Source organism: Gobio gobio, assembly GCF_949357685.1.
Source record: "Gobio gobio genome assembly, chromosome: 20".
Lineage (NCBI taxonomy): Eukaryota > Metazoa > Chordata > Actinopteri > Cypriniformes > Gobionidae > Gobio > Gobio gobio.
The window spans coordinates 20519857-20534517 of NC_137113.1; the positions used below are offsets into that span (position 1 = coordinate 20519857).

General features: G+C 35.2%; 2 protein-coding genes and 1 long non-coding RNA gene across 4 annotated transcripts; 1 reads left to right on the forward strand and 2 right to left on the reverse strand.

Annotated features, from left to right (window-relative positions):
- Positions 1 to 272: 272 nt before the first annotated feature.
- On the forward strand, positions 273 to 3794 carry chmp2a (charged multivesicular body protein 2A). Its single transcript, XM_079801017.1, has 6 exons — positions 273 to 448; positions 1293 to 1460; positions 1547 to 1726; positions 1833 to 1963; positions 2710 to 2771; positions 2856 to 3794. The coding sequence occupies exons 2-6, from the start codon at positions 1293 to 1295 to the stop codon at positions 2975 to 2977; spliced, it is 663 nt and encodes a 220-aa protein (XP_079657143.1). The 5' UTR covers positions 273 to 448; the 3' UTR covers positions 2978 to 3794.
- A 370-nt stretch (positions 3795 to 4164) lies between these two features.
- msl1b (MSL complex subunit 1b) lies at positions 4165 to 10689 on the reverse strand. 2 transcript variants are annotated; one of them, XM_079801005.1, is made up of 9 exons: positions 10636 to 10689; positions 9036 to 9729; positions 8382 to 8563; positions 7440 to 7747; positions 7298 to 7362; positions 7132 to 7199; positions 5676 to 5803; positions 5493 to 5565; positions 4165 to 5363 (listed from the first exon to the last, which is right to left on the reverse strand). In XM_079801005.1, the coding sequence occupies exons 2-9, from the start codon at positions 9648 to 9650 to the stop codon at positions 5273 to 5275; spliced, it is 1530 nt and encodes a 509-aa protein (XP_079657131.1). In that variant the 5' UTR covers positions 9651 to 9729; positions 10636 to 10689; the 3' UTR covers positions 4165 to 5272. The 2 variants fall into 2 exon arrangements, with proteins under 2 accessions (XP_079657131.1, XP_079657130.1); XM_079801004.1 differs by lacking the exon at positions 10636 to 10689 and adding an exon at positions 10364 to 10610.
- Positions 10690 to 12006: 1317 nt separating this feature from the next.
- Positions 12007 to 14155, reverse strand: LOC307116705. Its single transcript, XR_013815308.1, has 2 exons — positions 14044 to 14155; positions 12007 to 13570 (listed from the first exon to the last, which is right to left on the reverse strand). It is a non-coding gene; the product is annotated as an uncharacterized lncRNA (long non-coding RNA).
- Positions 14156 to 14661: the final 506 nt, after the last annotated feature.

Below are 14661 nucleotides of genomic sequence, written 5' to 3' on the forward strand. Positions count from 1 at the left end.
TATAGACCCAATTTTATAAATCTTTCAGGACCACAGAAAAAATAGGTTTCTGATTGCTGAATTTACACAAATTAATATTAAACTTATCAAGTATAATGCCTCATTTTCCGAATTATTTTCATAATTACAAAAAAAATATTGCAACGAGAAAATTGCAAAACAATTAGTCATTTATAAGTTTAGTTAGTCTTAAATCTACTCTTTTTTTAGTCATAAATGTACTTGTTTGTTGAAAAGTATTGTATGACGCACTTCCTGTGACGTATATCTTTACAAAGGAAGTATTGACATTCATATGCGGAAGAAGCCAGAGTGGTGAAAACAATCGGGTGGATCGACGAACTCTAACTTTAATTAAGGAATAGAAGAAACAAACGACGGCGTGATATTTGGCCTGTTTAGCTACTTCTATCTCCGGTGGACGTTTTCCACATAAAGAAAAGGCAAGGTAAACACGAGAGCGATAAAGGCCTCCAGCTTTCTTTCTTTTGTTGAGCTAATTTTAGCAACTGAGCTCATTATTAATAATATTATTTAGGAAAATCTTGGTGATAAATATGCTAAATAAGTGTTCAACTTTTTCTCGGTCTTAAATTGAGATGGAAGAGAATAATATGACAACGACTTCAGTTGTGAATTTGGGAGTAGCTAACGTTAATAGCTGTAGAAACCACTTTTTCACCTTATGACTTACCTGCAAAGAATGATGTCATAGAATCACGTGCCCGAGAGTCATTGTCACATAATGACCCTGGACCACAAAACCAGTAATAAGGGTCAAATTCTTGAAACTGGGATGTATACATAATCTGAAAGTTGAATAAATAAGATTTCCATTGATGTATGGTTTATTAGGATAGGACAATATTTGTAAATATTTATATTTGAAAATCTGGAATCTGAGGGTGCAAAAAATGGCCTTAGCAATGCATATTACTTCTAATACTACATTTTTGATCTATTTATGATAGAACATTTACAAAATATCTTCATGGAACATGATCTTTACTTAATATCCTAATGATTTTTGGCATAAAAGAAAAATCTATAATTTTGACCCATACAATGTATTGTTGGCTATAGCCACAAATATACCCGTGCAACTTATGACTGGTTTTGTGGTCCAGGGTGACAGGGTCACATATGGAAATCTGAATTCGTTCTGTGAGAAAATCCTCTTTCTGTAGTGTTGTTTGGATAATTCATCAGTTTGTTGAAACCCTTAACATTTGCTTCAAACACCTATAACAATTATTTTTTTTCCTCTCTTTTTTTGTATTTGGTCATCTCAGATGGAGTTCCTGTTTGGAAAGAGAAAGACCCCGGAGGAAATGCTCAGACAGAATCAGAGAGCACTAAATAGAGCCATGCGAGATCTAGACAGAGAACGCCAGAGGCTGGAGCAACAGGAGAAGAAAATAATTGCTGACATTAAGAAAATGGCCAAACAAGGACAGATGGTTAGGAGTTTTAATTTCACATGTCCCTGTTACTGACATGTCCATGAAGTCCCGCTTGAGTGCAAGTAATATTCTTTTTCTGACAGGATGCTGTGAAGATAATGGCTAAGGACTTGGTCCGCACAAGACGATACGTTAAGAAATTCATCATGATGAGAGCCAATATTCAAGCTGTCAGCCTTAAAATCCAAACCCTAAAATCAAACAACAGCATGGCACAGGCCATGAAAGGAGTCACCAAAGCTATGGCCACCATGAACAGACAGGTATATCTGCAATAGCATTCTCAGTTTTTATTTGTCTTGTCAATATACAAGTATATATAGTGGATATGCATTTGTTTGATGTGAATTCCTTTTTCTCTCAATGCAGTTGAAGTTGCCACAGATTCAGAAGATCATGATGGAGTTTGAGCGCCAAAGTGAAATCATGGACATGAAGGAGGAGATGATGAATGATGCAATCGATGATGCAATGGGAGATGAAGACGATGAAGAGGAGAGGTGAGAAATCCACCAAATCAGCATATTAGGATGATTTCTGAAGGAGTGATGATGCTGAAAAATCAGCTTTGTCATTATGGGAATAAATATGTATTAAATACAGTGGTGGCCAAAATTATTAGAACACCTGACAGATCTGAAAAGATGGACCTTTTTTGCCTCCGAAACATGATTTCATATCATAATGTTCATGAAACATGCAGATGGTTGCTCTGACCATCAGATGAAGTGAGTCATACTATTTTTATCCACTTTAATATTTGGTATGTCCGCCTTTTGCAGCAATTACAGCAGCACATCTCTCTGGCATAGTGTCAATACATTTCCTCTGAGAACTTCAACACTAATGTTATCCCATGCCTTCTGCAACTGAAGCCAAAGGCTTTCCTTTGAATGTACAATAGATCTGTCCAGTTTATTTTCCAACTCGCCCTAAATGTGCTTGATGGGGTTGCGGTCCGGACTTTGAGGGGGTCAGTCCAACCATTTCAATGTTCCAGCAGATTCCTTCCGTCGTAGGTAGATCCGGCAATAGTTAGAAGAATGTTTCGGCTCATTGTCCCAAATAAATCCAGGCCCAATAATCTTGGCCACCACTGTATAACATCTATTTTACAATGATCAAATAAATGCAGCCTTGATGGGCAAAGGAGACTTTCAAAACATTAAAAAAATCAATAGTGTAGTCTCCATATCAGACTTTGCACTCTCCTTACTGACATGCACTCTTTTTGCTTCAAATGCAGTGATGCTGTGGTTTCTCAAGTTCTGGATGAGCTGGGTCTGAATCTGTCTGACGAGCTTTCAAGTAAGCCAAAAAAAAACACCAGTTACTATGCCTTAAAGTTAAACCCAAAGTCGTGCTCATATTAACTTCATTTAATTCAAACAGATCTGCCTTCTACTGGAGGGAGCCTTTCGGTTGCAGCTGGGAAGAAAGCTGAACCGCAGCCTACGCTGGCAGATGCCGATGCTGACTTAGAGGAGAGGCTGAACAACCTCAGGAGAGACTGAGAAAGACTTTCAGTGAAGGTTTTGATTCAGACATGTTTGCGCAAAGCTTGCTTCACTAAAATGTAGACTGATGCAAAGAGAGAGGATGGGAATGCTGTGTTTTTTTCTGACATTTGACGCTTTAATGCGTCCTTTTTGTTTTTCTGTCCTCTTTTTATATGTGCTGTATAAATGTTACCAAACATGTAACCCAAATGAAGATGCAATGCATCAAACTGCTCCTGTTTAGACAAATCCTTTTAAAGGTGATAAAATCAACAAAGAATCTGTTTACCCTGAGATTCCAACTTGATCTTATGAAGAAACCTTAACACTATTTCATTGCTATACAATTTGGTTTATCATACATCATCTCTTAATTCTAATAAACAGATGGTGATACTAATATTTTATATATATATATATATATTGTGCGAAATGGAGTCACCCGACAGGCACATCAGAGAATTCTTTGAAATACATGTGCTATTATACTATCATTATCTTCTAATAATATTTTTATTGTGATCTTTTAGTGGTAAATACCTTCATATAATAAATGTGGTGGTATATATACATATAGATTTGTTTCTCAAAATGATTGATCTTTAGTCCCAGGCCTGTTCAGTGAACTATAAACCTCCATGAACTCCACAATTTCATTTAAAATAAAATCTTGGAGGCAGTTTTCCAAAGCTTGGTTTGTCACAAAATAATCTAAAGATATATTAAAAATATTAATGTATTTATCTCATGGTGAATCAAAAGGTGGTATTTTTTGGAAAAAGTATTTCTTATTTTGAATTGTTTTGGTTCAATAAACATTTTTCACACTTGAGTTCTGACATTTGGTGTTACACTTGCATTACAATGGCCGTCAGATAAGATGGGTAATTCTCACAAAGAAGTTTCTAGGTTTTGTGGATTTCAACAAATTACAAATTGACTTTGCAATGAATTCACCCCAAACTGAATTTTGCATAAAACAAAATATTAAATTGTAGTGTTACATAATCAAACCTGTGTTAAAATACTTCAATCATGAAGTGTGAATAAATGTGATTTCTCGAAATCTTGCCCTTGTGGCAAATCACTTCATTGTAATGCTATTCTGCCAAATCAAGTGATTTGGGAAGAAATACTACAGTAAAACCAAATATGGACACAAGACATTTAAAAACTGTGCATCAATTATGAAATCACAAAAGTGAGTTTTATCTAATTTTATTTTTTTGAAAAACAAAAATTCTTATTTTGTAAATAATGCTATCAATATATCTATGCTGGACATACAACATTTCTGACATTAAATAAAAAAATAACAGCAACATTTTCCTTATTTACAGCCAATGTCTGTCAGCAAAGCTATTTACATCAGTCCAGTTGAACACATTCACAAAAAACAAAACCCTTGATGTGTGTGGTGTTAACAAAATGAACACATTTACACCAAAAAATATATAGGAAAATTATCAATTTTCAATTAGAACAAGAATTGAATATCTTTAGGAAACACATTACAGAGGCCCTGAAATGAATCCCATGAGGCACAGAATTAATGTTAAATTCATAAAGACAAGGATGAGGTTTAAAGAAAATGGTGGTATAAAATAAATGTTGGATGTTGGGGTACATAAAAAAACAAAACAAAAACATCAACAGACCAACTAATCGATCCAAAAATAATGTTAAGGTCATTGTCCTTAAACCTGCATGAGATGCTGAACAGCTTCAGAGAACCCTAAAATGCCGTACAAAAAAAGTCTTACTACTCCTTACAAAGGGTCATTCATCTAAACATTTTAGCATCCTCACTCTAATCCTGCCAATATTTTGTTTTCTCTAAACGACTATGCTATGCTTACAAAAATATGTACATTTTGAGGCAGAGGATTTATCAAGACATTCATGCACAATTACATTTTCAAAAACAAAACAAGCTCTTTAAAGTCATTCTGAACACAACTACATGCAAATGTGCAGCAATACTCCATAACAACAGTTTAGTGCACATTAAAACAGTATTTGCAGTGGAGCCTGCAATAATCAATATCACTTAGCCGCAGTGAAAGTACACAGAACAGGAATACAAGTAAAGAATTAAATCAAGGCCACACACTGATTGTGAGGGAACTAAAATAGCAGTTAACAGGGCAGTTGTTGCTTTATTATCAGGGCACAGTTAAAATAAAAACTCAGCTGTAATGCTGCCATTTCCTTCTCGCCCAAACAGTGTTTTGCCTCCTTTAACCCCATGTTCTGCCACTGGACATGAAGTGGCACTCAACTCAGACACGTGCCCAGAATCGGTGCGGCTTATTTCCGACAGGTCCTGTGGGGAGTTTGTTTCTTCTGGTTTTCAACGCGACATCGACTTCTTTCGTCAAGCCAGGGCAACTCAAAGTTCCTAGCAGACAACAAAAGTGGACCGACATGTTCACTATGCCTTATGATTGTTATAATGACACTTAAACAGTACTTAAAAGCAGTTCCATGTTTTTCAGAAGATATTTCAAAAAGAAAAAAAGGCTCTTACTGTGCAGGTAAATTGGGCAAAGGCCGACCAAACGCCACTACTGGCAGAAAGGGTGTAACTAGGATGGCCTCCACTGTACAAGGGAAAATCAGTGAAATTATAGGATATAATATGATAACAGCTTTGTTTTGTTTATAATAGGAAAATAATATTTTGTCAAATTACTCTTTCTAAGGCTCATACCACTTTCCAAATCGGGATGAAATGAGGACACTTCTGGCTCGCTCTCCGGAACATTCGTTTTTTTCTTCTCCATGCGCTGCTGCAGTCTTTGAAGCATGCGCTGTTCACGTATTCTCTGAATGTCCCATCTAACAAAAGAAAAAAAGCAAGGAATATTAAGAGCATTAAAAGGGTTGTGTGTTGTTTTAAATGGCCTGTAATCATACATAAACAGTAAACCTTTTTTTGACAGTTATTCATTTAAAGTATATTATTATATTTTGTTCCTAAGATAACTTACCACAAAAGTACTCAAATTTGTATATATATATATATATATATATATATATATATATATATATATATATATATATATATATATATATATATATATATATACACACACACACACACACACACACACACACACACACACACACACACACAGGAAGGTATTATTGCAGCATGTGTGGATAGGTTAAAGCTAGAATTAACTAGACTTATGCCCAATATGAAATTTAAGCAAGAGGCTTAAAGCTGCTGTCGGTAACTTTTTTGTGTTCAAGATTAACAAAAATTATATAATGAGAATGTACAACATGAATCTTTTTTCCAAACCGTGTTTTTGTCTAACCCTGAATCATTATGGTACACTTATAATAAGTGTTTATATTGGGACTATTTCAGACCGGTCTGGTAGGAACCGCTGCGGAGGACTCTATGGCACACTCGCCATAGACACAAACAGAGAGAAGTAGCTCCGGCTGCAATGTTCTTCCGCAAGACGCATGCAGTTCTGTTTATTAACCGCTAGAGCGCAAAAAGTTAAGGACTGCAGCTTTAAATATCACAATATACTTTTTTTCAATTCTTCAAAATGTTTTTTAACTGTACAATATGTGCTTGTTTAATGCACATACAGTGTTATAGACATACACTACCATTCAAATGTTGGGGTCAGTAATTTTTTTCCGGCAAGGATGCATTAAATTGCATTAAACAAACTTATTTTTCAAATAAATGTTGTGTCTTTTGAACTTTCTATTTAACAAAGAAAACTGAAAACAGCAGCAACTGTTTTCAACATTGATAATAAATAAATAAATGTTACCTGAGCACCAAATCAGCATATTAGAATGATTTCTGAAGGATCATGTGACACTGAAGACTGGAGTGATGGCTGAGAAAATTCAGCTCTGCGCCATCACAGAAATACATTACATTTCAACATATTTTTAAACGGAAAACAGTTCATTTAAACTGTAATAATATTTCTCAGTACTACTGTTATTACTGTATTTTTGATCAAATAAACCAAGCTCGATGAGCATAAGAGACTTAAAATCTTAACGACCCTAAACATTTGAACGGTAGTGTACACTTTTATCATGCACATGAAAAATAAAATAAAAGGGTTAAAATGTGTTGATGCCACAAACACAGATCGGGAAAGCAATCTTCTAGAAATAAATCTCACCTTTTTCGTCTCTTCTCATCCAGTTCTAACTTTGCGTGCCGTTTCAGAAACACGCCATCATCAAGATTCTACAGAAACAAATGATGGATAAATGACAATGGACCTCATACTTAAGATTCTATGGACTTGTGTATAAAATATATATGATGCAAATGATGACTCTTACTTCGGGGATGTCAACAGCTTCCTCCTCCTGGAGGGGATCCATGATGTTTTCCCTCCATGATGGGACTAATTCAATATTTTTATATTAGAATTTGTAAATCAATATTTATAACGCCCATTTTGCATTTGAACCAGGCACTTACTTGCAACATCCTCTTCTTTCTTTGGACACTCTTCCTGTAAAGGAGAATCTGGAGGTTGCTGCCAGCAGCATAGGTACATCTCGGTCGTTGTCATGTACGGAAGCTCTTCGGTTTCCCTGCTGTCTTCTCCCTCTGGATGCAGGTCCATCTGTCCGGACAATTTCACAACGTTCGTCTTCTCCGGGGTCTCTTTGCTTCGCAGGTCATGCTGACATGGTGACGTTTCTCCTGTTTCTGATTTTTGGGGGGTCATTCTTGAGGCCTTACCCCTTGACCTCTGCATCTTTGTGTCTAACAAGTTCATCTTCCTAGACAGAGTATTTACAGGTTATATCAGTCAAGCAGAAGCCACAAGAAGAAAGAACATGTGAAAAATAACAGAAAAGAGTGAAAAATCATTCCTCAATGAAAAAAATGTGGCTATGTCTATTAAACCTTTGACAAAATCACACCAAAATATTCAAATCTTTGTATGCTGCTGCTGATCCAGAGAAAGCTGTTATAATGTATAGGTAAGAGACAGCTTCACAAACAGTTTTCAACCACACAGTATCAATATTTCTGTTACAAATATTCATGTTATCAAAATAGAGCAAATCCTTTTGAAAGTACCTAAAGACTGTATCAATTACACAGTTCTGGCACTAGGTGGTGACAAATGACTTAAAATGTATGTCATTTATTCAAGAGATTCGTTCAAAAATGCTGATTCATCCAGTAATGAAACAAGAGAAGTGTGTATGAAGGAGTCACTGAATCCTCCATTCAAATTAATTAAACATATTATTTTAAATAGACTGCAGCAATTAACATTTTGTCAGAACCTCTAGTAAATTACAGGTCATTTTGTTTAGTTGTCTCTAGACAACTCAAAAAAAATTGTGACTCAATTTATCTAGAATCGTGGAGCTCAATTAACAGGTGAATTTTCCCACTTCTTACCTCTTTTGCACTTTGCCACCTGACTTGGATCCCTGAGTTTGAGGGCTGTCCCCCATATCTGATTCCCAAAAGTCATCTGTGTCAGGGACCCATCTCTCTAATGGCTGGAAGAGCCTTTTGTCACGTGGTTCCTTGCTCAACAACTGCAAACGGCGCTCCATCCGCTCAATACGGGCAAGCAACTATTCCAAGGCAGGACAAATACATTAGGAAAAATTTAAATCCCACAAACCATGAATCTTACACTACCATTCAAAAGTTTGAGGTCTGTAAGGTGTTTACAAAATAAGTCTTATATGCTCGCCAAGGCTGCATTTATTTGATCGAAAATACAGTAATACTGTGAAATATTATATAACTGTTTTATATTGTAATATATTCTAAATTGTAATTTATTAATGTGATGGCGAAGCTGAATCTTTAGCAGCCATTATTCCAGTCTCACATTATCACATGATTTGGTGCTCAAGTAAAATTATTAATGAGGAAATATTTGTGAAAACCATGATTCATGTTTTTCTAGGATTCTTTGATGAATATAAATTTCAAAAGAACATTATTTATTTAAAATAGAAATGGTGTAACATTTTGATCAATTTAATGTATCCTTGCGGAAAAATAATATATCACAGTTCCTAATGGTAGTATACATACTGTGTCTCTGTCTGATTTGAGTTCATCTATTTCCTTGTCCTTAGACTGCAGCTGTTGCTGTTGTTGCTCTATTAAGTCCAGCTGAAGCAGAAGCAGTTGTTTAAGGCAGGTGGCTTGTGTCTGAGGATGACCCATTATCTTCCTCAAATTTGTCTTTTTACCCTCCGAATGTTCATGTGAAGCCCCCATGGTTTCTAACCCTTTGGCACTTTTCTCACCCACAGGGTCTCTAGAATTACTATGAGAATTCATGGATACAAACTCTGGCTTGTTATCAATGGTGTTGGTTTGTCCAAGAGGAGTTTTACTTTTTACAGGGGTGCCTTCACCCCCCATTTGTTTAGCTTGAGATGACAGTGTTTCTGTGCCCACAGAGCCTGCCTCTGAAGCCACAGCCAAATCTCTGCCAGGCTTTAAAGGCAATGAAGTCCGTTCAGCTTTCCCACCAAAAGTCTTGTCCAAGATAAAATGTTGTCTGGTGCTGTCTGGAGTGTCACCAAGAGGATCACTGAGCTCTTTTCGAACACTAACTGGGTGTCTCGTTTGAGATGGGCTGAAGTCACAGTTGTTTGAGTACAATCCAGCTTTAGAAAAGCATTCAGGTCGCATATTCATGGCGAAAAGAAACTTCTACTCTATGAACCATGGCTACTATAGAGTTGATATCAACAAAGGTGTGTCTGCAGACCTGTACCTGAAAAAAAAACACATGAATTATTAAATTAGAATACATTTTATAGCAATGTAACGAATATGTAAATTGCTAATTATCATTAAAAGAGCCCCTTGAATGCAGTGGAAATATGAAGACCGCAAAGAAGCATATCGTTCCTGTCTATATGCAACCTATGCTTCTTTATAGTAATAATAATTATAAATATTATATATATATTACATAATATACATAATACAAGTAATAATACACATAATACCTCTTATGATTTAAGTTGTCTAAAAGCTAAAAATCAGTTGCTTGGTCATAAACAACATATCACTGCAGCTCTCTACCGGTTGGACTTGGGTGAAGACATGCACACATCTATTATACCAATACTAAACACACATGTGAATCGTCTTACTAAACGATATGATGTATATTGTTCAAGAGGTATGAACCATTTTAACTTGAGCTAATAATAAATAGCGCGCCTCCATTTTGATCCTCATTGCTAGCTAGCCGCTGTTAGCAAACGAGGTTATGTCGTTTTCGCTGCACAGTTCAGTCTGAATCTACTCTATACCGCATTTCTTACATAGTTACGGGTTAGCCCAGGGTAAACCCTCAACGATCAGAAGAAACGCGTCTTAAAATAATCTTTATACTTTACTTTTATTGCTGTTTGTCCCCCATTTTCAGGCTTGAATCTGCACAATGTCTCAACATACGAGTGCGTTTGACTCGAGTGCGCATGCGTATTGTCAGGACATGTTTACATTCAGAGTGATTGGGTCTATCGAGCTATATTAAGAGTCAGTATGCATTTAAATGTTTATATTTGCTCTAATATTGAGCGCCGTTACTTTAACCTATGGAAACTGGTAAAGATAGCTGTGGTAGGGGAACGCTTGTTGTCTGTCGGAGGGAAAATATGGATCGTACCGTGCGCACTTAGGGAGAGGACCTTTCCAACGTCATTTCCTCCGACGTTTTCGCACTCCTTTCGTTTCATTTCAAATGTATTTAACCGGTATTAACCCTTTCATGCACGAATTGTGGCAACCACAGTCAGGATCCCAACATTTAACATTTTTTGTAAAAATGTAACAAAAAATTGGCAAATTTAGATATTCTCTCTGAGAAAACCTTCATCTTTATCGATATATTGGTTTTCAGACTGTAGAAAAACTAGCGATCAGGTGTTTTCAAATCTCATCTGAAATGAGCAGTGTTGGGGGCAGAGCGTAACGTGAATTACGTGATCAGATTACTTTTTTGATGTAACAAGTAAAGTAATGCATTACAAGTAATGTGCATTACGTAATCATATTACTTTTTAATGTTACTAGTAGCCTAGCTAAAGTAACGTTGTAATACGTCACTTTAGCTAGGCTACTAGTAACATTAAAAAGTAATATGATTACGTAATAACATTGTCTAAGTAACATTGACCTAATCAGATTACTTTTTTGACAACTGCAAATTACAATCTAATAACACTACATTTAATTACAGCCAAAAAAAGTTTGGCTTATTTTTAAGTCACAGTAATAGTACTGTATAGCCTATATTGTAGCCTATCTGAAATATAGCTTGATGCATGATGTCCAATTTAGTGGACAGATGATTAATCAGAATTTCCTCCCAATCTAAAATCAGTACTTGGAAAAATGCAACAATGATATGGCTCCTTAGATGTTATTTTTTACATTCCAGAATCTCCTAGGATAGAATGGATGGATATTCTGTAGCAACTTGGCATTTCTGAACTCACCTTGGTTTGGAGCTTACGGTCTATGGTTTGGAGGGGGGAATATGTCACATACAAAGGCTTGCCACTTGGAGGCAGTGTATAGATGATGCACTGTAGTGGGTGATGTGCAACTACCCAGCAAACATTATGACGTTTAATGACCGTTGAAAAGACGTCCCTCCGACACGTCCCGTCATGGTTGAAAAATAGTTCCAAAATGAAAGTTGAACGGACGTCTTCGACGTCATCTGGCCGTGAATACCACGTCTTTTCTGCGCGCCCCTGGACGTCTAAATGCGTCGTCTTCTGGATGTTTAAATGTGTCGTCTTCTGGATGTTTAAATGTGTTGCTGCATAATTTAAGTGTGTATATAAAATAATCACACACCCATTGTGTAACATCGTAAAATGCAATCAATTATGTCTTGGTTTTCACATTTTGACAGGTTCTAAAAAGGTTCAAAATCGGTCCAGTCAGACCTGAACGTCCATGAAACGTTTTAATCACGTGTACATCACAAACAAGAACACATTTGTGGACATAAGCAAAAAGAAGCATGTTCTGATTTAGCAAAACATTTTATTTTTTTGAACAGCCACAGATTTTCTTCTTTCATTAATGTTTAACATCCATTAACCAAACTAAAATAACAATTACAAAATACTGAATTATCATTATATAAAGGGATAGTTCACCCAAAAATTAAAATTAATTTACTCACCCTCACGTTTCAAACCTATACATTCCACATTTCTATGTTCTGCTGAACACAAAGATGTTTTAAAATTCTTTTGTAACCAAGCAGGTCTCGCCTCCCATTAACTACCATTGTAGGGAAAAATGATTATGGTAGTTAATGGGAGGTGAGAACTACTTGGTTACAAACATTCTTCAAGGGTCTTTTCTGACCCCAATGGACGTTTGCTCAAATAAAAAGTTCCCTTTGTACGGTTGTCAACACTCTCTAAATCTACAAATAAAAACAATTAATTGGATTGATATCTGTTTTTATGTTCATGTGACAAAAAAAAGTCACACTCAGGCTGCTTAGAACAAATTTCATCCTCAAAAACAACAGAACATGCATACAGAAATGAAGTGGCACACTTCCAACAATGCATAAAACATCCACAATGCAAAATGATCATGCTCAAACACACACATACAGGAATATTTGTTCAATTTGTTATTGCTGTTCAGTTCATAGCATTTTGATGTTCATGTTGTGTATTGTTTACTCAATATGTAATAACTTAATTTCTGTAAATTTTTGTTCTGTTACAGTTAGTAACTGAAGTGTACATTCAATTTGTAGAATTATAAGAAAATCAGATGTTTGAAATAAAATGATAAATTCTAAAGACTCTGGTTTGATTCTAATCATAATGTAACATTGAAAAAAAATTCAGTACAAAAAAAATACTAAACTTTGACTAAATTAATTAATTTTAATTGTTATAATTGTGATTTCATAACATTTAGATATGAATCCAACTGTAAGATACTTGTGAAAAATGTCTTTCAGTCAGTCACATAGTAAGCAAATAGTGGAGCTTTGCAGCCATTTACTGGTAAAATTCTTTTTTTTATTATTATTATTATAAAACTGTATTTTCCAAAGGATGGGCAAAAATCTTACACTAAACAATGTCAAATTATCCATGTTATCCCCACGAATGAAAGTTAGAATTTTGGGTCTTTTATAAAGTGAATTTTACATAAACTGATTTTGTGTTTTAATTTATTTATATAAATTTAACAATTATTATAAATTCTCCAAAAACTGCACAGATGTTGAGTAAAAACATTAATAAACATAGTTTATAAAATTACATTTTGTTGCCTGGGGTCTGTGGAGTCCCTCTTAATTCCCAAATTAAGAGGGTTAAACAAGGGTTAGACATCTTTTTGTTCAGCAGAACATAGAAAGGTATACAGGTTTGAAACACGAGGGTGAGTAAATGACAACAATTTTCATTTTTGGGGGAACTATCCCTTAAACACATTAAAGTAGTTATTTTGTTTGTAATTTTTTGTAACCATCACCAACAGCTCTTCCTGGAGAGTGATTCAGGTGTTCTGCTATTGCTGCATCAATCTCAGAGTCCACCTATTCACAGCATCTGAGGGAAGAGAATATATTTATTTTTAAAATAATAGGAAAAATTTGAGGTAAATGACATGCACTTATTTTCAAAATGTATTGCAAAAATGATCTCACAGCTCAATAAAAAATAAATAAAAACATGCAACAAGATGAATGAATCATGAGTTAAACATAAGAAAAATGTAATCAACATGCATTACATTTTATTTTACTCTATAAAAGATGTTCTGCTCTAAATGGGTGTTAGTGGGGGATGGAAGCATTACTTTCTGAAAGAAACTCTCAAAAGGCTACATTAATAGGTTACAGTAATAACTTGTGCTGTATAATTAAACGTGTTTAAGTTGAAAGTAACGTTTAGCCTACTAGCTAATTAGCCAAAACTCAAGTAATTCTCTGTTGACAACGTGGGCCTCATTTCTTTCGGTTCCTTCATGTTAAACAAGTAAAACTCAAGTAAATTTATCAAATACTACAAAATGTACTTACCCAACAGTAGATTTTTAATAATATATCAAACTCTCTCCGCAAGTCCTCTTCTCCTCGTGGTTGTAATGTAGACAGGAACTGGAGAACGGAACGCTATCTCGCGAGATAATCTATAATATCGCGGGATTTTGAAATATCGCTAGATTTATTAATATCTTTTGTTACTACATCTTGGCAGCACAGTTCAAGTCAGACTTAATGGTTATAGGATATATTACTGTTTTACATATGCATAGGCTACATTCCATAAAAATAATAACAACGAATACATAAAACGGGTTGAAATAATGACTAAAATGCAGTGGGTTCACAATCACTTAACCACACAGAGCACTTTGTGATTTTAAATATATTTAGCCTATATTCAAAATAAATTAAATATAGGCTAAATCTTGTATTTCATAAAGGTTTTTTTTATGGGTCTTGACTGGACGTGTACGGGACGTCAGTGGACGTCTATTCACAACCTCTTAAAAACTACTTGGGGCACTTAAATTAATTATTGCAGTATTAACCATGCAAGGTGTAAGCAGCTTCTGCATATTTCACAATGATTTCATAGAGGGTCATCATGGACTATAAATGCACGTGTAAAAGACGTCACCATAGTGACGTCCT

What these genes read in the sequence shown, in the direction of transcription:
- chmp2a (XM_079801017.1), top strand. Translation starts at nt 1,293, where the DNA reads ATGGAGTTCCTGTTTGGAAAGAGAAAGACCCCGGAGGAAATGCTCAGA. An exon ending in TGGCCAAACAAGGACAGATG is followed by an intron (nt 1,461 to 1,546) that starts GTTAGGAGTTTT and finishes TTTTTCTGACAG; the next exon opens with GATGCTGTGAAGATAATGGC. An exon ending in TCTGTCTGACGAGCTTTCAA is followed by an intron (nt 2,772 to 2,855) that starts GTAAGCCAAAAA and finishes TAATTCAAACAG; the next exon opens with ATCTGCCTTCTACTGGAGGG.
- msl1b (XM_079801005.1), bottom strand. Translation starts at nt 9,650, where the DNA reads ATGAATATGCGACCTGAATGCTTTTCTAAAGCTGGATTGTACTCAAAC. An exon ending in GAAAGAAGAGGATGTTGCAA is followed by an intron (nt 7,363 to 7,439) that starts GTAAGTGCCTGG and finishes ATATTGAATTAG; the next exon opens with TCCCATCATGGAGGGAAAAC. An exon ending in GATGAGAAGAGACGAAAAAG is followed by an intron (nt 5,804 to 7,131) that starts GTGAGATTTATT and finishes TTCTTTTGTTAG; the next exon opens with ATGGGACATTCAGAGAATAC.